Here is a 27,499-nt window from a genome sequence, read left to right as displayed (position 1 = left end):
GTTGTGTGCCACTTGGTTTGGGGGTACTGGGAAGTGAACTCAGGCCCTCTGAAAGATGTTTCATGTTCTTACCTGCTAAGCTATCTCTCAGCCCCTGTGGTGGTTTGAAAGAAAATGACCCTTAAAGTGAGTGGCACTATTAGGAGGTATGGCCTTGTTGGAGGAAGTATGTTACTGTGGAGGCAGGCTTTGAGGTCTCATATACGCTCAAGCCACACCCAGTGATACAGACCACTTCCTGCTGTCTATATATCAAGATGTAGCCAGCACCATGTCTGCTTGCACGCCACCAAGCTCCCTGCCATGATGTTAATGGACTGAACCTCTGAAGCTGTAAGCTACCACATCAGTTAAATGGTTTCCTTTATAAGAGTTGCTGTGGTCATGGTGTCTCTTCACAGCAATAATAGAAACCTTCACTGAGACAGCCCCCAAGACTGTTTTAATGTGTACTTTGAGAATATAAATTCAAAACCTGATATAATATCTTTGTGTTTAACGGCAGCTCTCTCTCTTGGTCTCAGTGATGTAAGAAATAAAGACCCTTTTTTCCAGGGAATGTTGGCAGATTTTGTGTCCCAGACTTCTCCAATGATTCCTGCTATTGTTGTCAGCTGTGTGAATGAGATAGAGCAGCGAGGCCTGACTGAGGTGAGAGTGGACTCCACACAGGGTGAGCTTGTTGTTTGTGTTAGTAATTTGGGAGTTCCTGACTAAGTGTTGTCTTTATAATAGGCAGGCTTATACAGGATCTCAGGCTGTGACCGAACAGTAAAAGAGCTGAAAGAGAGATTCCTCAAAGTGAAAACTGTACCCCTCCTCAGCAGAGTGGATGACATCCATGCCATCTGTAGCCTCCTGAAAGACTTTCTTCGGAACCTCAAAGAACCCCTTCTGACCTTTTGGCTAAGCAAAGCCTTTATGGAGGCCGCAGGTAAGGGCAGAGCTTGGTGCTTGACTGTGATTCCAGGACTGAATTTTGCTCATACATTTTACTATCCCTGCTGCCCAGTACAGTGCCTGGGCAGTAGGTACTCATATAATTGGTGGGTGAATAACTACTATATACGTCATCCTGCCTTTTTCTTCTTTAGCTATATAGAGGGTCTAAGAGATGGCTAAGTGGCTGAGCACTGGCTGCTCTTCTAGAGAACCTGGGTTTGATTCCCAGCGTCTGCATGATGGTTGGGTGGTGCCACCTGAAACTCCAGTCCAGGAAATCTGATGTCCTCTTCTGGCCTCTTTGGGTACTACATGCAATGTAGCTCAGACATTAAAAAAAAAATGTTTCATAATAAAAAAAATGTACGTAAAATGAATAGGATTTTATAGGGTTTGTTGTTGCTGTTTGCTTTTTGGTCAAGTCTTATGTTGTCCTTTTGAGATCAGAACCATCTTTGATTCCTTTCTTTTCCACCACAAATCTTGTCAGTAGACTTGTAAATACACCTTAAATTTGATATTTATCACAAGTCATGGTATTAACTGTCCCTGTCTACTAATTGTAGAGCTGGCATGTCCCTTTCACATGGTAATCTCTATGCAGGAGTTGGAGTAGTCCTTTTACACTCCAAATTCATGATGTCCTTTTTGTCATCTATCCATTATTTTTAGTTTATGTTATCATAGTGTTTTTGAGACAGTGTTTCTCTGTGTAGCCCTGTCTGTCCTGGAATGCACTCTGTAGATCAGGCTGGCCTCCCGAGTGCTGGGATTACAGGCGTGTGTCACCACCGCCCGGCTTTCCCATCAGTTTTAGACTGAATTCATCCCTAACATGGTTGAAAAGACCCTGTGTGACTTGGCGCTTGGTTATGCCTCCAACGCCATTTTGCTTTGTACCTTCCTTCCTCTTTTTGAATCCTGGAGTCAGTTTCTTTTTATTTTGTTGTGTGTGTGTGTGTGTGTGTGTGTGTGTGTGTGTGTGTGTGTGTGTGTTTTTGCCTGCATATATGTCTGTACCACATGCACATAGTGCATACATAGGCCTGAAGAGGGTGTCGGATCCCCTGGAACTGGAGTGGCAAAACAATTGTAAGTCACTGTGTGGGACTTGGGAATTGAACCCTGGTCCTCTGCAAGAGCAGCCAGTGCTCAGCCACTGAGCCATCTCTCTGGCCCTAAGTCTTGGATTTCTTAGCATATAATCACCTCAAGTCCTTCCTACTTGTTAGTCTTAGCACCAACTTTTTCTCCCTAGATCTGTTTGTAGTTTGCTTTACTCCCACCACCCCCAGCTTCTCTTCATATATTTTGTCCTCAGAAACACTTTTCCTAAACCAGGTTTGCTGACATAGTAATCCCAGCATGTGGGAGGTGAGGCGATATTGATACCAGCTTTGGCTGCATGGTGAGCTTGAGACTAGACTAGGCTACCTGAGAACCAGTTTCAAAGACTAAACAAAAGCTGCCCTGGGCTGGCGAGATGTCTTGGAGGTTAAGAGCACTGACTGCTCTTCCAGAGGTCCTGAGAGGTGGCAGCTTCCATTGCTTTCTAGTATCCTGCTTGCTGCTAGGTGTTGGTGGTGCACGCCATTAATCCCAGCACTCGGGAGGCAGAGGCAGGCAGATCTCTGTGAGTTTGAGGCCAGCCTGGTCTACAGAGTGAGTTCCAGGGCAGACTCCAAAGTAATACAGAGAAACCCTCTCTGGCAAAAAACAAACAAACAAACAAAAAAGTATCCAGCTTGCCTCGTTTTCTTTATCTCATGTATCACACTGCCTGACACATGGCTTGTTGTTTGTTTTTTGACCAGCTCTTCCCATAGTGTTTATTCCATGAGACAATGACCCTTTTTAGCTTGTTTTAGCCTCACATTTGAAATAGCACCAGGTATATAGTAAGCCCTTAAATGTTGAGTGAATGAGTTCCTCCTTGTTGATGGTTCGCACTATGGTTGTATGTCTTCCCAGCACATGGGTTGCCAGCTGCTTTCTCTAACAGATTTTTAGGAAGGTCTGACTTCTCATATTGAACTGTTGGCCAGTGTCCTGCTAGTTAATGAGACTAGAGTCTGAGACTGTCATGAACCTCATCAGAAGTTTCAGAAGCTCCATCCGTATACAGATGAGCCTTTGTGGTCGATAACTTGGAAGCTTCTGTCAAGGGGAAGAGTCTGGGTTTCTTAGTGCTTTCTTCTCATTACAGAGATAACAGATGAAGACAACAGCACAGCCGCCATGTACCAGGCTGTCAGTGAGCTACCCCAGGCCAACAGGGACACATTAGCCTTCCTCATGATCCACTTGCAAAGGTCAGCACAGCAGGGTTGTCTTGCGAGTTAGGGGGTTTCCCAAGGAGAAGATAATGTGGGCATTGGGAAGTGTGGCTGTGAATGTTCTCTTACAGATTTATATTTTGGTTTATATTTAAGGGAATAATATTTTTTTAACTTAATAATACTCTTTTGTTTAGAGTGGCTCAGAGTCCGAACACTAAGATGGATATTGCCAATCTAGCTAAAATCTTTGGCCCTACAATAGTTGCCCATACAGTGCCTAATCCAGACCCAGTGACAATGTTCCAGGACATCAAGCGTCAACTCAAGGTAGGTAGTCTAAGTGCGTGCACGTGAGTGTACACACGCACGCACGCACGCACGCACATATACAGAAATTCATGAAATACTAGCTTTTGCAATGTGCTAACATGGCATAATGACAAAAAATAAGCCTAGCATGCTGAGTATTTGCATGGGCAGGTTGTGCCAGGAAGATTGCCACAAGTTTGAGGCCAGCCTGGTCTACATTTTAAGTTCTAGGCCAGTCTGGACTGCAGAGTGAGACTGTCTCAGAAACAAAGCAAGAAGGAATACATGAAGTAAGCCTTGACTTTGATGCCCATTAGGTGGTGGAGCGCTTGCTTTCTCTGCCCCTGGAGTACTGGAATCAGTTCATGATGGTGGAACAAGAGAACATTGACATCCAGCGTGGCAATGGGAACTCAACACCACGGACACCAGACATTAAAGGTTAGTTCTACACTGTGTTTGCTTTTTTAGGGGCTTGACCATGTGCTATCTACCTGAGTTTGCTCCAGCTGTTTGGAATACACTGGACTGGGTGTGGTAAGGAGCACCTGTACTCCTGACACTAGGGAAGTGAAGGCAAGAGGATACAGAGTTCAAGGCTGTCCTCCACTACACACTGAGTTCAGGGCCATTCTGGGTTACACGAGACTTCTTTCTCAACTCCTCTGACAAGCCCCAGACGTTTGCCATTTATGCTGCTACTAGCAATTTTATGTGAGTAGAATCATTTTATACCCACCACATAGACACATGGAAAGTTTAAGATAAGTGTCTTGTAGCCGGGTGTTGGTGGCGCACATCTTTAATCCCAGCTCTTTGGTGGCTGAGGCAGGCAGATCTCTTGAGTTAGAGGCTAGCCTGGTCCACAGAGAGAGTTCCAGGATAGGCTCCAAACAATACAGAGAAACCCTGTCTCAAAAAACCAAAAAGAAAAAAAAAAAAAAAGAAAAGTGTCTTGTTTGTTCTAATATATGTGAAAGCCAAATATTCAGGTGTTAGATGTATAAAGTTTGGTGCTTGAGAATGAATGGTCTGAACCAGGGAGTGAATGTCAGCCATTCATTGAGTAGTTGCCTGTATAGTTCAGAAGATTCAGGAGTGAGTTAACAGAACGAGGGCCAGAATGGCTTGTGAACCTTCAGAAGGTAGTCAGCATAAACATCCATCTTGACACTTAAAATGTCACTCGCTTAACAAAGCATGTCTGAATTTTACTTGAAGTGAGCTTCCTGGGGCCTGTGACCACTCCTGAATTCCAACTTGCCAAGACTCCTTTATCAAGTTCCCTGTCACAGAGATTGTACAACCTCTCCAAGAGCACTCCCAGGTATGCAGAAGTGTGTGAGTGTGTGCGTGTGCTCAGCCAGAACATACACTGTAGGGTCAGCTCTCCTACTGTGTGGTTCTTGGCAAGTGAACTCAGGCCTTCAGGTTTTGGAGCAATAGTTTATTGAAGCTAGACACAGTGATGTATGTGCCTGCAGTCTCAACTATCCTAGCATTAAGGAGGCTGACAGGAGAATTGCCATGAGTCCAAGGCCAGCCAGGGCTATATAGTAAGGCCTTATCTAAAAAAATAAATGAAAAGAATAATTGAACTAGAAGTAACTAGACGTTAAAGGAAACTTCCTGTAGAGGCTGAATGAAGCTCTCCACTGTGATTCGTCTATTAGGTGATCAATAGCACCTTTAAATAGCTCTCTAGAAGTTTCCTGTATTTAGTTCTTTATATCAAGTAACATTATAATTGCTTATTTAATATTTTTATAGAATACTTTTTTAAAAATGTGTATTTGTGTGCATGTGCATGATATATGTGTGTACCATGGCACCCATGTGGAGGGCAGCTCTGTGGAGTTGGTTCTTCCCTTCTACCTTTATGTGGGCTCTAGGGATGGAATTCAAGTCTCCATGTTTAAACAGAGCATGCCTTTCCTCATGGCACCTCTCACCGGCTCTGTAGAATACTTCTGATTCATTCTCTCTAATTTGTCTTTTAGATTTGGGAACAAAAGCAAGTCTGCCACCAACTTAGGTCAACAAGGCAAATTTTTCCCTGCTCCATACCTCAAGTAAAGCCATTTCTGCCCAGTGTCCCAGCATTTACTACCCACAGGACATAGCTGTTTGTTATGCAGCCTCCTGTGTAATTAGTACTTTTAGCCTTTTCCAGGCTTTAAATAAAGTTTAATGTGTATGAGTTCATTATTATGTAACCCCTTTCGCCTCTGTTGACTTAGCAGCACTGTCTTAGTTGTTGGCATCTTTACTAGGGTGGAAGGGTAGTAGGCATTGGTTGTGACTCTTTGAGGGGGGGTCCCTTTGGCTTTAAAGCCAGAGGCTGCTCATGACTTTCTTTTGGTGTCACTTAGACAATGATGGAAATCCTACCTTTTGGGCAAAACTGAGTTGTTTCAGGACAAGAAGTTGTAGGACAGAACAAACGGACAGAGGCTGCAGGAAGGCCCCATCCCAGAACCCAGCCCCTGTGTTCCTTTAGGAACTGAGCTGTGACATGGAGCCCTCATTGGGCTAGATTGAGTATGCTTCGCTTTCATTTGGGTTCACAGGTCTTCGTCATAGAAAGTGCCGCAGTCTACGATGCTACACCTTGTAGTGTGTAGTTGGCTTCTGGCCAGGCTTTTGGAGTTGATTGGGGTCAAAGCCAGATTGATCTAAAGCTAAATTCATTCTGGTGAGTGACCCTCTTTTCTGTTTTAAAAGTCAGTGTGCAAGTCAGCTGACAGTTCAGAAGACGGTCACCATTCTCATGTGGCAGAAAAGCTAGTTGTTTCTGTCTTTGCATTTTGGGTGGTGAACTTTTCCCATGAAGCAGACACATGTAGGTGAATGTTGGCTTTTTGATTAGCATTTTCCCAGGATCTAAATGGCTTCCTTCCCTAGGATGTTTTCTGACTCCTACTAACTCTTATTTGTAAGACACAAATTTGGAATATGATATGGAAAAAAATAAATAGTTTTTTCAAAATGAATGTGATGTTGGTTTTCTTATCCAGAATGGAAATGTAACCTTCAACACCTTTCAGAAAATGTCTTCCCTTCAAGTGTTTTGAGTTTGTTGTCATCTCTACTTCCACCTGAACCTTATGTCTGCCTGGAGGGCTTTGTTTCTCCTTTTTTTATTAAGTCTGTTTTTCTAAACTGAAGTCCTAGATTTGTTATCTTCTTGTTTGAAGAAAGCATTTTAGACAAAAAAATAAAAATTTTAAACTAGTCTTTAGGGATCAGAATGGTGCAGAGTTAAAGAAAAAAATTGCCGCTGGCTGGCTGCCTGGAACATCCTTCACTGCTGGAAGTGACTCTGGAGTGAGCTAGGATGATTAACTGAGGGCACCTGCACTTAGAACTCTGGAGCTGGTGAACAGAATGTATCTAAGATTGAACGCAAACAGTTGCAGGCTTAATATGTAACAGTGGAGAGAGGAGGCAACCTACTGGCTTTTTTCCCAGGAGGGGGCAGCTCTCACAGCAGGGCCCATCTGCCTCAGCAAATTGACAGAAGATGGGTCCCATCTTCCAGACTCCCTCCTCACACATGCCTGCTAGTCTTTTTTTTTTTCTAAAAAACTTTGTCCTAGATGGTACTTCTTTTTTTCTGTCTTTGCAAGCTTCAAATTGGCCTGGCTCCACATTTGCTGTTGTGTAGCATCCCTCCAAGGTACACTTGAAGTCGCTAATGTAGAGGAAGTAAATGGGTTGTGTAGTGTTAGTAAAGGCAAGACTACCCTGTGCAGGATTTGATGGCTCATTAATGAAAAAGGAAATGGTTTTGTGTGTCAGTTGTTGGCAGCCAGTTGCTCAGGTTTTGAGCTAAGCCAAGAGACCTTAGCCATGAAAGTAATTCTGACTCTAGCAAAGGGGATGTACCCACTTTCAGCTTCAGCAGTACTTCACATCTAACAGCTTGATTATCAAGGGCCTTTTTAATTAAAGGGATCCAGGGCTTTGAAGTGGCCAGACCCTTATCTTTTGCTTCTAACCCTTTCTCATGATGCTTCTTCATCCATCTTGTTTTAGACCATGTCTCACTGTGGCCCAAGCTGGCCTAGAATTACTTCAACTTTGATGTCATTTATCTTTGATGAGAATTTTTGTTTTTATTTTGGAGATAGTGTTGCACTGTATATCCCTGGAACTTGCAGTGAAGACTAGGCTGTCCTGATGGCTGTCCTGTTGTCTCGGCATTCCAAGTTCTGTAACTAAAGGCATGAGCCACTATACCAAGACTGAAGGGAATCTTTACATCTTAAATCTCAATTTATGCACAACTCCCTAGCGATATTTACTTAACTCAGCAAGCATTACCTGGTTTGATTCAACAGCAACCATTTGTGTTTATTGCTAGGTGTTTAATCATTTCTCCTTAAGATGAATTTGTATCTGGGCTTGGTGGTGGCAAACATCTTTAATTCCAGCACTCGGGAGGCAGAGCCAGGTGGATCTCTGAGTTCAAGGCCAGCTTGGTCTGAAGAGAAAACTGAAGCCTGTAGAACTGGGCCTATTAGCATTATGCTTCTAGTGTACACAGAGTTTAGAGAGTGACCACTTAACCTAAGAACTTGGTAAATTTTTGAAATATGCTTCCTGTAACTGGTATATTTTGTAAACAATGGAAGGCACCAGGCCAGGAACTACCTAGCTTATGTAATCCATTAGACCTTGACTCTCGGGGCTATATTTGTTGATGGTTTCTATTCATGAAGTCAGGTGGAAGACAGCCAGCATCACCAGGAGTAACCTTGTAATGTGTGAGAGCTTTGTCCTCTGTGATCATGCAGGATGGGAAAGAAGGCCACTCTGGGGACTCATAATTGGGAGTGGGGACTTGTTTGGTTTTTGCTCATTTTTGGATATGAGATAGGGTCTCAGGTAGCCCACGCTGGTCTCAAAACTTGCAGTGTAGTAGGATGACCTTGAACTTTCAATAGTCCTGCTTCCACATTCAGGATGCTGGGAGTGCAGCTGTGTCTTACTACCAGTTTATATGGTGCTAGGGCGCAAACCTGGGGTTTCCTGTGCATACATGCTAGGCAGCCACTCTACCAACTGAACCAAATCCCTAGCCCTCATTTTGTTTTTATCATACACTGCCATACCCCACACAATTGGCCATCCTGACACAAATGGATATTTGGCTTTAGATAAGGAAGTTACCAGATATTCCTGCTCATCATTGAAATTATGAACATATTCTCCATAAAATCTCTAGGACTTAAGAGATTTATTTATTTTGTGTTTTGAGTGTTGACCTGCATGTATGTGTACACACTAGGTGCATGCAGCTGCCTACTGAGGCCAGGAGAGGATGTCAGATCCCCTGCAAATGGGACGGCAGGTGTTGTTTGTCACCATGTGGAAACTGGGAATGGTACTTTGTCCTCTGCAATAGCAGCAAATGCTCTTAACTGCTGAGCCATCTCTCCAAGCCTCTAGGACACTTAATATAGTGATTAATCCCATTCGTGTACTATTACTTACTTGACCTCACCATACCCTGTGAGGGTAGAAGGATGGGTGGTATGTCCCAGTTGGTAAATTCAGTGAGATGTTTTGGTCCAAATGCCTACAAACTATAGTTTACCTGGGATTAGAATTTAGGGATTCCAGCTTTTAGCTTAGTGTCAGCAATTGTGAATGCTATTGCTAACTTCTTAGTAGAGTCCTGTTAAGGTATTTAATACATAATAGTTTAGATTGCCTTTACTTAGGCCTAGTATTATCTGTATTCCCACATGGTCAAATAGTAAATGAGCAAAGCTTTGGGCTTGGTGCACAAGCTTAGGATTTTTTTTGGGTCATTTCAAGGCTTGCCTGAGATTGTGAGTTCTGTGCCAGCCTGGGCAACTTAGTGAGACCATGTCTCAAAATTTAAAATTAAGTGGTTTGACTAGCATGCATATGTGAGGCTTCAGTGGTTCAATTCTCAGAATTGCCAAAAACAAAACAACCAAACAAAAAAACCCAAGCAAACTGAACTGTAGTGAAGGGCTAGGGAGATGGCTCAGTGATTAATGGAACTGACTGTTCTTGCAGAGGACCTGGCTTCCAATCCCAGGATCTACACAATAACTTATAACTATCTTTAACTCCAGTTTCAGGGGTCTCTGAGGGCAATAGGGACATGTGTATACAACATACTTTCAGACAAAGCACTCACATACTTTAAACAGACAAAAAACTGTAGTAAGAAGTGGCCAGAGACCATTTATATTTCAGAATTTCCTTCCCATCATTTTAAGAACTTATTTGAGACTAGGTCTCACTCCTTAGCCAAAGTGATGCTACCATGCTCAGCTTTGTAAGTCACACCCAACCTAGAGTTCAGGATACAGTGATAACTGTATGTGGATATATCCTCAGAAAGATCGAGGGCAGCCCACCCTGCAGGGACAGAGGATTGGGGACAAATTTCCTACTGGTTGGGGATATTGCACGGCAGATTGGAAGATGAACTTGGTGGTCCTTGGGCTGTTTTCTGTATGGAGAGAAGAATGAACAGGTATGAGCACATGAGGTTGGTCCTGGTGTTAGTCTGTTTTTCAGCCACCCATGTGTGGCCTCTGTGCTATGAAGCTGAAAGCCAAAGACAGACAAGTCTGAGCCAGGCTATCAGCCATCGGATTAGCTCTTTGGCTTTCCCTCTGAATGGCATTAGCTCTCACTCCGACTCATGTTTACCATCTGGCTTTGAGTAAAACATCTTGGAGTGCTCTCTTCAGCAGCCTGTGCTGTGCCAGGGCTTTCTGAGGGTTGTTCAGCTTTCCTCCTCATCAACCCTGAGGCCCGGTGCTCTCCACAAAGTCATCAGTCTGTTGTGTCCACATGTGTGCATGCCTGGCATCAGAAGAATTCATTGACCTTAGAGAGGGGGAAATGAGCTTCAAGCACAAGGAGTCTGTGGTTAATGGTCCAAGGTCTTTCTGTTGTCAAAACTAACAAGTAGCTTTGTCTTCAGGTGGGTTTTCCAGGGAAAACCACAGGTGATGCACCCTGCCTGTGAGATGACACACACTGCCCAGGCTACAGTACCTAGAGAGATGCAAAGGGGCTGGGATTTCTCTTCCTCTTTGGAAAGCGAAGCCTGGGGGAGGAGGTGCTTAAATGGAGAGCCTCCTTTCCTCCCAGGGAGCTGGCTGCTCTCCCCTCCTGGGCTAATGTGCACTGACTAGGGCTAAACGCCTGATGCTCCTGGATGGCATCCAGCCCCTCCGAAGAGCAGCAACATTGGAGATACAGCTGCTGGCATTAAAGGGCTAAGTCCTCTCCAGCTGCTGTGCTTTAACAGGAACCTCCCGTGGTCAGGCAGCTTAAGAGAGCTGTCTTAGCTGGGTTAGAGGAAATGACTAATCTCTGCATCTTCTCAGGATACTGCTTGGAGGCTCTGGGAAAGATAACCTGGTAGGGTGGGAAGTAGCTGGATAATGGCGTTAGAGTGCTAGGTTATTATGGTCTCAAATTGTGGTCCTGGAAGTGCCAGAGCTGAGCTGTGCCATTCAGTAGACTGAACTGCCTGAGATCTCTGGCCCACGGCACTTTCAGTTCTCTTATCTGTACCGCATCCCAGTTCCAGGGAAAACCTAAAGCACTCTGGCACAGGCACCCATGGATACGTGGAAGGAAAAGGGCTAGAAAGCATCTGTAGGAGCGGAGGAGGAAGGAAGATGCCCTGGCACATGCCAAAGAGTGAAAACTGGGAGGGTGAGGAAGGTCACACAGATGTGTGTCTAAAACTTGAATGGGACAATTGAGATGGTGGAGCTGGTGCAAATGTGCCAGCCAATCATGGCCTGCTGTGCTTGGGGCAGTGTGTTGGCTCCAGAGAGCTTCAGTGGGCTCCAGCACTGACTTTATTTATGGAGTGTTGACAGAGTGTGACATGACAGAGTGGCTACAATGAAGCCAATGGCCCAAGCTCCAGGCATACACCCAAACCATGTTGGATTTTAACAGGCATGGCAAATTGGGCCCCTTGGAAGAGTTCACCATCTTCCTATTTCAGACAAGGAGTGGCCCTGGTGATGAGAACACACTGGATGCCTTGAGAAAGGACACTCAGCAGCTCCCTGGCTGAGGTGCAGAGCACTAACAGAAAGGACCTGGAGACTGCTCTGAAAGAAGCCCCTCATGTAAAATGGGGGAGCAGACACTGCTTTACCACCTCCCGCAATCCTGGCTCTTCTGTCCTCACTCTCCTCCCCAGACCTAGAGAGCAAGATCTCCCTTCCTTCATTCCCAAGACTGCACAGCCGCCTACAGAGCAAGATAGGAGTTAGGTGGGTGGGTGGCTGATGGGCTGCCACTGAGCTTGCTCCAACACAGCCCTGAACAGATCTACAGCCCCACTGCCGTGGGCTGTCATTTGAATGGAGGACAGGGAGGACATGGGTGGAGCTTCCCTGGCTCTCTGCTGCCATGTATCAGCTGATTTACTGCACAGCTTGGGCGTCTCCATCCAGTGGTGCCTCCTTCCTTTTACTGTCCTCTGCCTTTCCTCTAGGCTATCCCAACCCTAGACTTCAGGTCCTGTCTACCACAGCAGCAATGATGAGGCTGCTCAGACTTCCAGGTGTGGAAGGCGCCTCTTCCTATCCTTGTTTGTCTACTTGTGTGCCCTCTTTCTCTTTGGGTGTCCTGGCTTCTTGGGCATGGAAGAAAAGTTTACAGACAATAAAGTGGAAATATTCTGCTATGAAAAAGAATTGTGGGTCTGGTTTACCATGGTTTGTTTTGTCTTGACTCTGTGAAAAGGATTTCAAGGCATGGCCTGAATAACCTGAACGCTGGCTGTCTTAGTTAGGGTTTCTATTGCTGTGAAGAGAGGATGACCACGGCAACACATATAAAGGAAAACATTTAACTGGGGTGGCTCACTTACAGTTCAGAGGTTCAGTCCACGATCAACATGGTGCGACATGGCAGCAGGTAGGCCAATGAGGTGCTGGAGAAGTAGCTGAGAGTCCTATATCTTGCAGGCAACAGGAAGTGGTCTGTTTCACTGGGAGTAGCTTGAGCATAGAGGACCTCAAAGCTTGCCCCCACAGTGATACACTTCTCCAACAAGGCCACATCTCCTAATAGTGCCACTCTCTTTGGGGGCCATTTTCTTTCAAACCAGCATGCTGGCATAGCAATGAATGGGCAGTGAAGGGGTAGGAGGCAGTGGTAGGTAGGAAGACTCGAGGCCTTTCGTTCTTATTAAATCCTGATTTAAACAGCCAAGATTGAAGGAGAAATGATCATTTCATTGATTATAAAGTGTGCTTCAAAAATACACCTTGGGACACTAGGGCATTTTTTTTTCTTGTTGGCTCATAAGATAATGGCATATACTCCTACATTCCATATTATTTTGATTGGAAGTGTAAGGTGTTCTGTTAGCTGATAACCCACCACCTGGCCATGGTCAAAGACACATTAAAATGGTTTCAGTATGTGGTGGCTTGAATGAGAGTGGCACACATAGGGTTGTGTGTTTGAATGCTTGGTCCCCGGTTGGTGGGACTGTTTGGAAAGGGTTAGGAGCATGGCCTTGTTGGAGGAGGTGTACCGTAGGAGTTGGGTGAGGGGTTGCTTTAAGGCTTTAGAAGTCTGTGCCATCCCAGTGAGCTCCCCTCTCCCTTTGCCTCCTGGTTGTGTCTAATGGCGGCTCTCAGCTCCCACTCCAGCACCGTGCCCAACTACCTGCTGCCATGCTCCCCATCATGATGGTCATGGACCCTCTGTACTGTGAACCCACAAATTAAATGCTTTCTATTATAAGTTGTTTTGGTCTTGGTTGGTGTCTCTTCACAGCAATAGGAAAGTAACTAAGACACAGTAAGACAGTGCGTGTTAAGGATGGAGACATGGAGATTGAACCAGGGGTTTAATCCTTAACACCAACTAGCAAGCAATGCTCCAGGGTACCCCCTCATCTGAGCGAAGCTGCTCTAGGAAAGCTGAGACACTAAGATTCTGCACAGTCACCCAGCACAATAAAAGCAGACAGGCCTCTGTAACACAGGGTCCACATCTGTCCAGTTATCACCCCTGAGTGAAGACTCAAGGAGGAAGATACACTGTAGGATGGAGATCAGTGATGGAGGCCAGGCATGTTAACACAGATAGTCCATAGGTGGTAAGGTGAGCAGGGCATGAGGGTCTTATGATCCTTGTCCAGTTTGCTCACCAAGTCCAGAATACCCAAGGAAGGTCTTCCACCAAACTAGATCATGATGACTCTGCCTATAATGTCATCACTTTGGAGGCTGAGGCAGGAGGATTTTTTTACAAGTTTGAGAACTGCCTGGGCCACATAGCTGCATACTATCACAAAATGAAATCAAGAGGAAGAAAGAAAACTGTGACTTAGGAAACCAATGAAGAAAAAAAAAAAAAAGCCTCTGGCATGGGACAAGACACTAAAGTCAGGGCAACTTGCCCTGAAATTAGTAGTCTAAAAATATAATTTTGTTTTAAAAGGCCTTCCTGTGACAGGTGTTCAAATAATCTTGAAGAAAGGTGTTCACTGCCAGGGCATTGGGGGTGGAGTGTGTGGGAGTGGAGGAGGAGAGCCGGAAGCTGACAGACAGCCTCTGCAGTCATTTCAGGGAGAAATCCAGAGGCTGCCCCAGTTCTCAGGTAGAGAAGCACATTCAGCTGGTGGCTCTCAACTGAGACATCAGGAACATTGCTCTGGTCTAAATTCTGGCCTGTCTGGGGCCTGTTCCATGTCTGCAGGTCAGGGTAGGAGCCAGGGGACTCTGGCCACCTTCCTTCTTCTCTAAGAATTGGCTGCATCTTCATCTGCCCTAATTAGAGCTCTGAAATCCCAGTTTTCATATCTTTTTTTCTGTCCACTGCAATCTATTAATTAGTGCCATCAGACTCCTGTAAACCACCTTCACTAATAGTGCCTGACCCCCTCAGCGTTGCTGAACGTGACTTTGCCTTGTGTGGCTCTCCCTGAGAAGTGATTGCAAATCTTGGCTGTGCCGACCCCCTGCCATAGCTGCCCAGAGTGGCCACAGCATGGCTAGATGCTTCGTCTTGATTAGCTCTTAACTTCCTCCTGCCTTTTTCTCTGACACTGCTGCAGCCTGGCCCTATGCTGTGGGTTAAAAATCTATCAAGTCTCCCATCCGGAGTTCAAGGTCACTGGCAAGCACACTGGTCAACTTGTATTCATTTGGCATCTTTATAGACGGCAAGGCTATGGTGGTATGCTGTACCTCAACCTTCAGATCTGATATTGGTGTTCTCTGTCTCTCTCCCTCTGCCTTTCTGTCCCTGTCTCTCTGTGTGTGTCTCTCCCCCTCTCATGAATACCACTTTATTCATAACTATCCAATTCTGTGCAGTTTAATGTATTTTATTTTACAATAAAAATGTTGGGGAAAAATAAAAACCACCATAAGTGCAATGAAAAGACCAAGGAGAAACATTACATTGTGAACAAAGATTGCATTCCTAAACAGAAAATGCCCCTGGAAATTGTGCTAAAACAACCAATAGGAAGTAAAGTAACTCCTGGAAGGCCAAGGTCCCTTCCTATAACCCCCCTGAAAATATAATCAGGTCAAACAACAGGACAATGAGATGAATTAGACCTGCTGAGGCCCACCCATCATTTTGGGTATATGTGGGCTTTTGTTGTTCTCTTTTGGAGATAGGGCCTCTGTTGTCCTCCTACCTCATCTCTACCAATGGCTGTGACTCCATGTGGGCTGAGCGTGCCCCACTAGATATGTATGTTCTTATGCCTAATTTATACTGTCCTCTGTGTGTGGTCTTCCTCCAGTCATCATGGAGAGACAGTCCTTCCCTGCCACCGTTTGCCAGCGTTGCATCAGCAAGAACAATCACACAGCCAGCCGACCTGATTGGTTGTTCACTAACACAACAGCCTTGCCCTTGGCTCCTGGGAGAGGGTCCTGTGAGAACACGGACTAGAAGTGGCTTCGTGGATGTGGCTCTTTGAATACTTTTCAGATCTACTAAGACTTCACACCTTACAAAGTTAGAAATCTAGAAGTACAAGACCATTTGAAGGAGTGGGAATTAGCTGGTGGGGTCTAGAAGAGAGCTGGACACACTGTTCCTGAACTGCTTGGTTACCCAGAGGAGCTGGAGGTAAAATGGAAAGCACTGAGCACACAAGAGGAGGAGGGTTGGCTCTCCTTGTGAAGGCTAGCTACACCATGGATGCCGAGTCAGCACAGCCCTACATATGCCTGCCGTATGGAACCCCAGGCCTTTCCGTGAACCAGCAAGGCCCAGGACAGACTCCAAACACTGACAGTGCTTTGAGCTAGAAGAAGCAGTCACATCCAAAAGGTCTATGTTTAGTTGCCCTTGGGGATGCAGGGCAGAAACCCCAGGATTGAGTTTCTTCTGAGGCCTCAAGCTGAGTTTAACCCTCGTTGATGTGGGTCCAGAGGTTGGGTGTATCTGCAGCCAGAAGTAGGCTGTCCTGGAAGCTGACTCAGGCTACCACAGGCTGTGAGGAACTAGGATTGCAAGCCAGCTCAGGGAACCCTGTGGGTGCAGAGGACTAGGCTCTGGGGTCTTGGGGGTGGGGGCTCCTGTGCTCTCAGTGTCTCACAGTCCTCAACCTCCCCTGTAGTCTAGATGTCAGCTGGAAGCATTGTCAGTGTTTGGAGGCTGTCCTGGGCCTTGCTGGTTCACGGGCAGGCCTGGGGTTCCATACGGCAGGCATATGTAGGCCTGTGCTGACTTGGCATCCATGGTGTAGCTAGCCTTCACAAGGAGAGCCAACCCTCCTCTCCTTGTGTGCTCAGTGCTTTCCATTTTACCTCCAGCTCCTCTGGATCACCAAGCAGTCCAGCTCTCTTCTATGAGTGTGTGTGTGTAGCTGAGACATAGCTAGGATAGCTCAGGCTGGCCTGGAGCTCATGCATATCTTCCTGCCTCAGGCTCTGGAGTACAGGGACTACAGGTATGCACCACCACATTTGACTCCTGCTGTTTACTTTCATAGGAAGTTCCAAATCCTCAATGCACTCCTTCTCACTTAGCACTGTTCCACCCAGGCTCCTTCAGTCTCAAAGCTCCTCCAAGGCCACTTTTCCCAGCTTCAATCCTCCAGTGTTCCACCTTCCTGCTCTGAGAAGTCCATTACTATTTTATTACTCTTGTGTGTGACTTTTCACCTTTCCTTTAGAGTCCACTTCACTTCTAGGAACACTCTCTCTCTCTCTCTCTCTCTCTCTCTCTCTCTCTCTCTCACACACACACACACACACACACACACAGCCTTCCAAACCTCAGCTAAGCCCAGAGTATGGAAAGGAGGCAAGGCCTTCCTTAGTCACAGCCCTGGCTTTGCCAGGAACCACACAGGAAGCAGCCTTGCTCACGTTGGTGAAATGGCATCTGGCTATGTCATATGTGGAAGACCAGGTCTCAGATGCCATCATCACAGCCTCTCCACTGCTGAGTTTTCCAGATGAAGAAATGAGTTTATGAGCCAGAACTCAAGAGCCTACAATCCCTTGGGAGACTGAGGCAGCACTTTCAAGTTCGAGGCTGTTCTGGTTACAAAGCAAGACCATCTCAAACCAACCTTCTGACCCTCCTGTCTCCACCTCCTGAGTGCTAAGATACAGATATCTGCTGGAGGTCAAACCCAGGACCCTGTGCATGCTAGGCAAGCACCCAGCCAGCTGGGCTATCCTCCAACCCTGTTTTGTGTTTCAGCCTTGGTACAAGAATTCCCAAAGTCAAAGTGACTTTTGTGGAAAGTAAGTCTCTGGTTGGATCCCCATTTTCCCTTCGACCTGGAGACCAAATGTGTCCCTGAGCCTGGCCTGCTCTGGGCTCTGCTGGCTGCACAGTATGGTGTCAGATGAGTCCTGTCCTCTTTATACCTGGAGTGGCAAGTTAAAGACCAACAGTTGGGGTGGGGGTAGGGTTGGAGGTGGGGGAGGCAAGGGGCTTCCTGCCAGCCAATCGGAAATAACTGCCTAGGCTCTGGGCTCACATCATCTGCTCCCGCTAAGACAATCATCAACATAAAAGGCTAATTGTATTAATCACCAAGGCACCCATCCTGAGCCCCCCCTCCCCTTGGAGAGAATTATGAATTGCCACTGCAGATGGCTCTACTGATTGAAAGCAGTACTCAGCGGGAAGAAGGGCCAGATCAGATTACACACCATTAATTAAAAACTTCCCCTGGCAAATGAGAGCCAGGGGGATGCACACCGAGGGCCTGCCTGGTGGGTCTCTGTCCTCCCCAGACCCCTTGTCCCCAACCAGCCCCAGGGACTGTGACAGTGAAGCCTGCTTCTCCAACTGGAACTGCTGAGGGCTGGAGCGCCCAAGGCTAACTCTTTCCTCATCTAAACAGATGGCCTGCTGTCCCAGTAACGTCTCCAGAGGAGAGGCTAACCTTTGCTTACTTATTCAGTCCGACCTTCGATGCTCTTCAGCTTTAACCTAATTACTGATTCCTCATTTCTCAAGAAGGCTGTCTCTTGCTCTAGTCCTTCTCTACAGAAAGGCCGCTAAAGGACTGTCAGTGAAAATGGCTCCCAACTTTCTGTCAAGCCACCCCCTTGCTCTTTTGGGTTCCTAAATTTGGGAATCTCTTGGACCACCATGGCCAGCAGAGAAACTATCTGAGGGAGGCGAAGAAGGCAGTTGGGTAAACAAGTAGCCAGTGTCGGTTCAAACTTTGGGAGTCTGACACCGAGTAGTTTATTTTAGGCATATTTAAGCATAGCACAATTTGGTGAAAATTCTCCTGGTGATAATTAACTCTATCCCATGTGCACAATGAAGCTGAAGACATGACTACATTGAAACTCTCTGTTAAAGGACATGTGGCATTTTCCATAAAGATGGGTTCTATAGGTTGGCAGGTTCATGATATGGGTTTGGGGGAGGGGCGCACAGATCTGGTGTGGTCTACACAGACAGTGCAACGGTCACTTCCACTTCTGCCCTTCTGAGCAGATAACAGGGTATGCATCCCTCCCTTTGAAGGAACAAGCCTGTGTGTTTAACATTCCTCGTTCCCCTAGTGCTTCTCTGTGAGTACACAGACCTCCATGCCTCCCACACCTAAATTCTAGGATTGCCAATGCTGCTCCAGAGTGGTGGGTGGAGACACGAACTCTGGCTGCCGCCCTCTTCCCAGCCCCTGCGTGGAAGCAAAGGCTTCTCAGCTGCTGTCATCTTGGCTCATTTGGGGCTGCAAGTTCTGAATTTTCCTCTTCTTGATCAATTGCTGCCTCCTCTCCCTCCCCACCAGCTGCCCAGCCTCAGTCATTCATTCATTCATCAAACTTTTATTGAGCACCCAGTGTGTGCTTGGCTCTCGGGGCACAGAGATAATTTGTCAAGAGGCTTAAAAGCCTACTGCAGGAACTCCCTGCCACAGCCCTCTCTGAGCCCCTGCCTCCTTTTCTCTGGTGGCTGCAGCTTGTCTGAGATGCCAGGGAGCTCGATTTTAGAAAATTCTAAGCTGGGAGCTGGAGAGACCACAGGGAATCTTTGCAATGCAAAGGGTGCAAGAAGCCCTGGGACTTCGAGATTATGAAGATGGCAGAGGAGGGCTCAGCTTGGAGAGCTGTGGATACCACACGATACACCAATGATAGCACATGGTGCAGAAGACAGATGCTGGGCCATGGACTCCAGCCTCTGCAGCAGTCACAGGTCCATCCATCGCCTTGCCCTTGAAAGACTTTGGCAGCCCCTCCCTCACCCGGCCCATTGGGAGACAAGTGCTTATCACTTATCTTGTTTCCTTCTCTCTCTCTCTCTCTCTCTCTTTCTCTCTCTCTCTCTCTCTCTCAAATGGATTTGGCTGCTGCATCTCAGGGTACCATGGTGATGGGTGCCATAGAGATGAGAACTGACTTGAATTGGCTTATCTTTTCATTCCAGGGTCCCTCCCTAACCCCACCCCCCACAAAGTTCCCAGGTCAGTAGACCTTGGAGAGAAGGGGACAGGGCCTGTAAGCTGACCCAGTGAAGGACTGCAGAACCTGCTTTCTCTCCCTCCCTCTCCATCATCCCCCCTTCCCTCTTCCTTCCCATTACCAACAGCAATTGTATTCAAACCCAATAATTACAGCAACTGCAACAATAATCATCATTTATTGGAGTTGTTCTACCAGTGTTTAACTCCCCCAAGCATTTTCTAACTCATTGTTGCCACAGCACTCTCTGTGGGAGGAGTGTGCCCATTTTACAGTGGATGAGCTGAAATCCAGACAGGGTTCCCACCACCCCACAGCCTCCTATTAGAGGCAGAGTAGATGTACAGTAGCCTTTAACATGTAGCAAAATCAATTTAACTCCCAGGGTCTTTTAGAGGCACTAAACCTCTAATCTTGATTTTCTGGGTCATTCTGTGGTCTCATTTAAAAGGACTTATTTAACAGCTTCTTTGGGGCCTGTGATGCTGAGAGCCAGGCTGGAGAGGCTTCTGGTCCAGGTTATAAACTGAGTGCAGCAAGTAGAGGTTTCCCTGCGTCTACACTGAGGTGCCCAGGGTAGACCATCTGGTCCAGAGCTCCCTAACACTGCTCCTTTGCTAACCCTGGAGGAGGCTCCTCTGTGTCAGCTTGACCAGGATAGGGACCTTCCTGAGCATTTGGGAAGTAGGAATGAAGTCCTTTTGGGAGAGCAATTTCTGTTCTCATGAAACCCCAGTCTGATGGATCCCCAAACCACACCTAGAGCAAAGAAACCCGGTGAGAAACTCAGACTATGCAAAAGGCTGGTGTTGCCCTCTTTTCCTCAGTGGAAAAGTTTGGGGCTTCCTGAAGCTCCCTCATCAGAGTCCAAGCAGAATGGCTATCTGGGCCCCAATTCCCCTCTCCCAAAGACGGATCCAGAGGCTCAAGACACCCACTGGGGTCCTGCTACATGGCTTCTGCCTCCACGCTTGTCATAAAGAAATATAAAAGGGACATGAAACTAGAAACAGGATCACGGGAGGGAGAAGAGGTGTTCGGGTGTGTGTAGGGGCTGGGGAGTAGGGGAAGAATACACGTGACATTACAGAAGTGGAGGGAGAGGGAGGGACCAGCAGGAACTGTTCAAGAGGCTGGGGGCGGGGTCCAGGAAGAGGATCAACAAAAGCAAAGTGTGAATGAAAAGGGCACAATGAAACGCATTACTTTGTTTGTAAAATCTTAAACACAGAAAGAGAAAAAAAGGAAAGCAAGGAAGGCCTTGGAGAATTAACTGGATGGATTTACTCCCAGATTCTTTCTGTCTAATAATGTAGAAGCCAGTCATGGCAGTGTTCCTATGTCGAAGGGGAAGACTGAATGTAATGATGTCTAGCCTGGGTGACGGTTCTCAGGAGAGCAAACAAGGAAAGGACAAGAAGCAACTGTTTCCTCAGGGATAGGATTGGTATCTACTGTTAGAGCAAGTGCCCAAGCCTCCTGACCCCCCAACATCAGGGACACCTCAAAACAGGTCACACAAGGCAAGCTGCCCACCTGCAGGCTGCCCTAGAAGCACAGGGGTCTGGGGCCATGCAGTGTCACACGCTCACTTCTGTGTCCTCTGAGTTCGTTTGGGATTCCTTCTTCTGGGGCTCCACATCTACCACTTTCTCCACCTTTGTGGTGCCCACAAGGATGGCCAGGCGCTGGGCTACAGTCTTGGTGTCGGGGAACAGGATAAAGTTGTAGATCAGTGAAGCCAGGACAGCTCCTGTGAGGGGTCCCACCCAGAAGATCTGAGGAGACAGAAGCAGGCATGAGCTCTCAGCAGCACAGGCTGATTCCAGAACCCTGCCTGCTTCCCTTAGCACTGACTTGCCCCCAAACCCAGCCCCAGGGACTCTCAAGTGCCTACAGGGCAGTAACCTGAGAATTATGAGCCCAGGGGTGAGGGGCCTTGCCTCCCTTGGAGGGTGCAGCCAAAGCTAAAGCTGGGGCTTCCATCCTCTCCCATGGCTGCCTCTCCTCTCACCTCTCCTGTTTTAGCCCTGACTATTGCTGTTTCTGTCTCTGCTTCTGTGTGGTCTATTTCTGTTTGTCTTTTTCTTTATTCAAGTTTGAAAATTGGTCCAGCTGGAGAAAGTGAAGAAGGAAACAGCCAGAACATAAAGCCTGGGCCAAGGCTGCAGCTTCTGCCCTGGCCCATTTCTTGTGAGTCCCTGGATACTACAGGATGTCAGAGCTGAAAGACAAGCCAGGACTCTCACCTCGACTTTCACTCCTGGGTGGTCTAAATGACCTGGTGACAAGTGCTCATTGATTACATTCCATGTGGATTTCCTAATGGTAAAACATACTAGCTCTTCCTCCTGCTTTGTCTCCCACACCCCCAAGCCTACCAGTGGAGGGGCTCACCCAGTGGACCGCGAACTTCCCAACAATGACGGCGGGACCAAAGGAGCGAGCTGGGTTCATGGAACAGCCAGTGAAGTAAATCTGGGGAAGACATTCAGAGCCAAATAGGAGGAGGTTTGAGGCAGCCTGAGGGAGGACATTCCCATCTGCCCCGGCTCAGGCTCCCCTCCTCCACCGAGCCCCATATTACAGGGCACCGTCTCAGGCCACAAGACATGAGGGGCTCAGGGAGAGACACTTTCTGGCCTTCAGGGTCCTTTGGCTTCTCCAGGGAGGGCTCCAGTATGTGCACAGTCATGTCCTTCTTTGTCCCTTACCCCAATGAGGTGGCCCAGTGCCACAGAGGTCCCAATCATGGCAGCTGGGGAGCCCAAGGTCTGCCGACTGTCTGTGGAAGCGAAGACACAGAGCACCAGCTGCAGCGTGAGGATCAGCTCCACGGCCACTGCCTGGCCAGTTGAAGTGCTGTTGTGGACCTTGGCAGAGAGGAGTACGTCAGAGTGGGCATGGGCTCTGACCATGGAACAGTGAGTTTCCCTAGGCCTAGTCTTCTCAGCTGTGAGGGTGACACTCACAGTATCAGAACCTAAGATCTGTGCAGCCGGCTCCCATCATGTCTGGATGCCTGCTCCCTGTGGAAGGCACCTCTCCCACTCTGCCATAGAGGGAGGCCTGAGGTTCAGGGGGTGGCAGGGAGGTAAGGAACAAGATAGCTTGAGGGTAGCATTGAGGAGGCCTGTGGGTGGTAGAAGCAGGTGGAACAAAGGCTAGGAGGGGAAGGAAGCAGGCCCAGGGAACTACGGAAATGACAGATCGAGGACACAAACCAAGCACTGTGAGTTAAAGAGGTGTGGGCAGGGGCTCTCCCTCTTCCTCAATCCCAGCCCCACCAGCTGTGCCGGACCTTAGCCGCCTGGTCCTCCTGGCCCCCTCCCCTCTCTGTTGCCTTTCTCGGCCCTGTGTGCATCACACCACATTTCCATTCCTGTCCTGCATAGATGGATCCCAAAGTCCATTTCTATGGAACCCAGGGACCTGCTCGGAGCAGCTAAGGAGTGCATGGTGACACTGTTCCCCCCTCCCTGCCTTTGCTCCTGGCCGGCCTCCCACGCTGACCACCTGATTTTCTCCCATGCCCTATCACCTGCCACAAGCCCAGACCTCTTTGCACCTACCACATTGACTCCAAGGGTTTCTCGGACACCTCCTGGAGTTACCCCATAAAGAAGAGCAGCCCCCACAGTGGCCCCTGCCAGCTGGGCAGCTATATAGGCCATAGCCCGAGGCAGAGAGATATGGGATCCCACGAGGTAGGCCAGTGTCACAGCAGGGTTGGCGTGGGCCCCGCTGGTCTTCCAGGAGATCTGCACAGCTGTAGCCGTGGCCAGGTTGAAGGTGATGGCAATCTGCAGCACAGAGGGGAGCGCCACAGGCCAGGGCAAGACGGAGCCCACCCCAAAAAACACATACAGCCCTGTGGCCAGGAACTCAGCAAACAGCGCCTTGCTGATGGCGGACCAGAGCCTGCTAGCCAATAGGTAAGCTCTACAGCACAGCCCTGGCTCCATGTCTTGTCACCTTGTCCTTCAGGTCTGCTGCTCCTGATTCTCCCTGACTCCCTCTGTTCCCTCGGGTCTCTTGTCTCCTGCCTGACTCGCTTTCTGTGGGGGCCTCCCCAGCCCAGCTACACTGCCTCCAGCACACTGCTATCCTCAGGAGTAAGCTGCTCAGGCTGATGGGGGCCTGCTGACGACATTATGCGTGTCTGGGGGTGGGAGGTGCCCACGTGCCTACTCCACCTGGGGCTCACTTGACAGGGGAGGGGCTGGCCAGTAAGGGAGAAACTCTGGGCACTGAGCTGGAACCTCCCAGGACAGTCAAACACTGGCTGCCAAAAGAAGTCTAGCCTGAGACCTGGAGACTTGGGGTCCCCAGAATCAGCTCAGAGACAGCAGGATCACTGAGAACCCCAAGTCCAAGGCCTGCTTCAGGATTTCTTGTGTCCTAATGGTTCAGTCTTTTTCCTCTGAAGAGGTGGGGTGTATTCTGTACCCCATAAACCTAGGTGTGAAATTAAATTATCTCCATCATTCCCACCTAAAACACCACTCCCATGTTACAGATGCAGAGTCGGTTTTTCTGAGGATATGGCCCTGGGTGTGCCAAAGAGAACGTGGAGTCACTCAAACCATGCCAACTGCGGCCTGTGGCCCTGAACAGTTCTAATGTCTACTGGTGGGAATTTCCTCCGGTCCTTCCCTCACTTCCTACCTCTCCGTCTTCTCTCACCCCCTTCACAGTCCCCCGAAACCCTGTGATTTATTAGGTCAGATGGATGTCTACTTTTGTGACTATGCTGGTCCTGAAGTGTCACCCATGCCTAGACTTTGTTCCCCAGCAGCATAAAAAGGCATTTTCTCAAACAAAGGTGCTCCCTCTGTGGAATTGTCCAAACAATACCCTTGCGCTGCCCTTCCCTGGTCTGTGGCTGCACCTGCTGCCCACAGACACCCCTGGTTATCCGCAGGCTCTTCAAACAGTCTGTCTCAAAATGCATCCATCCCCTCCTCCCACTTTTCTTTGCTCCAGTCAGTTTGGTGGCACCTAGGAAGTATCTTTGACCCTTTCCCCATAAAGGTATCTAGCCCTGCTGGTATTGAACCTACCTGCATCTGGGGTGTTCCCTCCTTCTGCTGCCCTGCAGCCCTTAGCTGGTCCGTGTCCTGACTTTGCCCTAGTCAGTTCTCCACACTTCCCACTACAGTCCAAATGGTGTTTCAAAAGTGCAGCAATCAGCTGCCTGCTGCCCTGCTGAAGTTTCTGATAGGCCTCTGTCACCTTCTTTGGAGCTCCAAGCCCAAGTGACAAGGTCCTTTGGAACCCCACTCTTCCAGCCTCCCTCATCTTTCTTCCTTTGCCCTCTGACATCCTGGGGTGGGGGAGGGGCATCCTGCCCATCTCCGAGACTCTTCCCTCATCACTGTCTTCACCTGGGTAACTCCTAACCCATCCCTGAGGTCAGCTTCCAGTGTCACCTGCTTCTGTCCTGGGTAAGGACCTCTCTCTGTGTGTTGTCACCATACCTAGGCATTTTCATATACAAGTCAGCACACTGTATTGCTACGGTGTTAAAGTGTCTCCCCAACAAGGCAATAAGTCCTTAGGGAAGGAATCACATTTTGTTCGTCTCTATATATAGTGTCTTGCACAGAGACTGGCTACACTAGATACTCAATAATGAGAGCAGGTAACTGTCATGATGGCTTCCTTCGGGTCTGCTGTTCCTATGGCGGCCCTCCTGCCCCCTCATAGGACTACATCCTCTGACATCTCAAAGGAGCTATCCAGTTCTGGGCCATAGGCGCTACCCTCCCCCATCTCAGTCCCAGACAAACCCCTCCCCTCCCTCTTCTGTTCTTCCGGCTGTCCTGGCTTCCCCTTCCTCTCCTCAGAGGAACCCTTGGTTTCTCACTGGGCACAGCGCGCTCTTGCCAATGCCCCGCTGCTAGTCCCCATTCTCTCTCTACACTGTTCCGTTCTCATTCTCACCCACCTCTCTGCCTGGCCCAGCGGTTGGGACTGAACACCGTGCTGGCACAGCTGTAATGTCAGGTCTCCGTCTCATCTGTGACTCTCATCCCCCCTCTCCAGCTTCTTGTTGACATGCTGCCTGATAATCAGGAGTGGTGGAATATGACAGCTTGGAGTCTGTTCCAGCCTCATTTATGTTGGACACCCTTGACCCCCACGCTGAACCCATGCTCCCCCAGCCTCATTGGGAGTGAAGCTCTGCTCAGTAATCCTCCTGCTGTTTCACTGGCCCCAGAAGATTCTCTTCCTTTGTTTGTTTGTTTGTTCCTTTTTTCAAGACAGTGTTTCTCTGTGTAGCCTTGGCTGTCCTGGAACTCACTCTGCAGACCAGGCTGTCCTTGAACTCACAGAGATCCACCTGCATCTGCCTCTTGAGGGCTGGGATTAATGCTCTCCCATTCTTAAAAATTATTTTTTACATTTTCATTTTATTGTGTGTCTATGAGTATATGCACACACAGTATTCAGAGGATGACTTCCAGGAGCCAGTTCTCTCCTGTGGGTCCTAGGGATTGAACTTGGGTCATCAGGCTTGGCACGGTGTTTCTACTCTCTGAGCCACCCTCCTGTCCATCTCCCCCATTCTTCAAACCTCCCCACTCTGCAAAACTCCTTGTTCCCTCTGACGTCCTGCTATTGTGGATCAACACAGCCTGTACCTTCCATCCTACCTGAAAAGCCAGGCCACCAGCAAGCCTTCTCCCCCACCCCAATTCCCTTTCCTCCCAGCTGGGAGCTCAACAGCAGCCCACAATCTATGCAACTGCTCATGGCTCTAAACAAGAGGTGGCCTTTCACTTATGCCAGAGATCCTTCCAAAATGCCATACCGGTCACATCACCCCACTGTCCATCAATCCTCCAATGGCTCCCTTTTACCTCAGTGTCCAACATGCAGGGAGAGATTCCCTCCCCAAGCCTCTCCCCTCCCCGGCTGTACTACAGCTGGGCCAAACACTTACAATGTCCCTACTGAGCCCTCTCCACGTCATAGAGGCATTTCTCCTGTCTCTCCTTCAAGACAGTTCTCAAATGCAGTTCCCCTGTGAGGCCTTCTCTGGTGTTCCACCCCAGCATAATCAGAGCAAGCTACACTGAGAAGGTAGGCTTGAACAACAAATGAGGGTGACTGAGGAGTACCTCCTCGTACCTCAAAGGCCTCTCCTAGGTTGGGCCTGGCCAGTCCCCATTTCTGACCTAGGCTGATTTTGGATGTGTATTAATAGCAGTGATGCCTGTGTGGACAGCTTTTAAAAACAAAAAGAAGCGTGTTGAATATTGCCTTGTGGACTGTGCCTTGACCAACTGCTTGGCTTCTGTTATCTCAGAACCTTGCTTTTTTTTTTTTTTTTTTTTTGAGACAGGGTTTCTCTGTGTAGCTTTGGAGCCTATCCTGGCACTCGCTCTGGAGACCAGGCTGGCCTCGAACTCACAGAGATCCGCCTGCCTCTGCCTCCCGAGTGCTGGGATTAAAGGCATGCACCACCAACGCCCGGCAGAACCTTGCTTTTAAATGGGTGTTGTTCTTACGACCCCATGTGTTGGGAGGAGCTTCAGACCCCTCAGAAAGTGCCTCTAGTCAGAAATGCTATTATGTCACACTCACTCACCTCTGGGGCACAGCAAAGGAGATTAGCCACACAGAGAAGGGTCTCGACTGCTGTGGCAGGTCAGGGCCAAGTGCCACCTGCATCCCTGCTCTGGTTGCGGAGAGTAATGGACACTAATTCCCAGGATCATATAGGACAGACCTCCTTGGATCCTACTCAGCCTGGGACAAGGTCTTTCACACCCTGAGGGCAGGCAGGCAGGCAGGCAGGCAGGCATTGCCCAGTTCCTGTTTTTCCTGCCCCAACCAGCACCTTCCTGGGCCCAAACAGTCCAGGACTCTAGTGCCAATCTTTGAGCTCACTCATGCTCATAGGCTTTTTGTCCCAGCCCCACACCTGGCTGCCTGGTCGTATTGTTCTGATGAAACCTTCTGAGGCCCGGGGAGGCCAGGCCAGCAAGAGAGAACTGAAGCATCAAAAAG

General features: G+C 48.3%; 2 protein-coding genes across 3 annotated transcripts in view; one reads left to right on the top strand and one right to left on the bottom strand.

Moving 5' to 3' along the window:
* The window catches only part of Racgap1 (Rac GTPase activating protein 1), a 30,767-nt gene extending 25,021 nt beyond the window's left edge, over window positions 1–5,746 (top strand). For both annotated transcript variants that reach the window (XM_027396553.2, XM_027396552.2), the window contains exons 11-17: window positions 556–651; window positions 736–934; window positions 3,149–3,254; window positions 3,416–3,548; window positions 3,848–3,971; window positions 4,752–4,857; window positions 5,531–5,746. In XM_027396553.2, coding sequence (XP_027252354.1) covers window positions 556–651; window positions 736–934; window positions 3,149–3,254; window positions 3,416–3,548; window positions 3,848–3,971; window positions 4,752–4,857; window positions 5,531–5,606 — 840 coding nt within the window. In that variant the 3' untranslated portion in view covers window positions 5,607–5,746. The remainder of the gene's footprint in view (window positions 1–555; window positions 652–735; window positions 935–3,148; window positions 3,255–3,415; window positions 3,549–3,847; window positions 3,972–4,751; window positions 4,858–5,530) is intronic.
* Window positions 5,747–21,060: 15,314 nt separating this feature from the next.
* Window positions 21,061–23,445, bottom strand: Aqp6 (aquaporin 6). The gene is made up of 4 exons (XM_027396551.2): window positions 23,053–23,445; window positions 22,195–22,353; window positions 21,878–21,958; window positions 21,061–21,258 (listed from the first exon to the last, which is right to left on the bottom strand). Exons 1-4 carry the CDS (start codon window positions 23,443–23,445, stop codon window positions 21,061–21,063), a joined length of 831 nt encoding a protein of 276 aa, XP_027252352.1.
* Window positions 23,446–27,499: the final 4,054 nt, after the last annotated feature.

This window comes from Cricetulus griseus, chromosome 2, assembly GCF_003668045.3.
Source record: "Cricetulus griseus strain 17A/GY chromosome 2, alternate assembly CriGri-PICRH-1.0, whole genome shotgun sequence".
NCBI classification, from domain to species: Eukaryota; Metazoa; Chordata; class Mammalia; order Rodentia; family Cricetidae; genus Cricetulus; species Cricetulus griseus.
The sequence above is the reverse complement of the archived record's forward strand: the minus strand, read 5'-3'. Positions and strand labels throughout refer to the sequence as shown.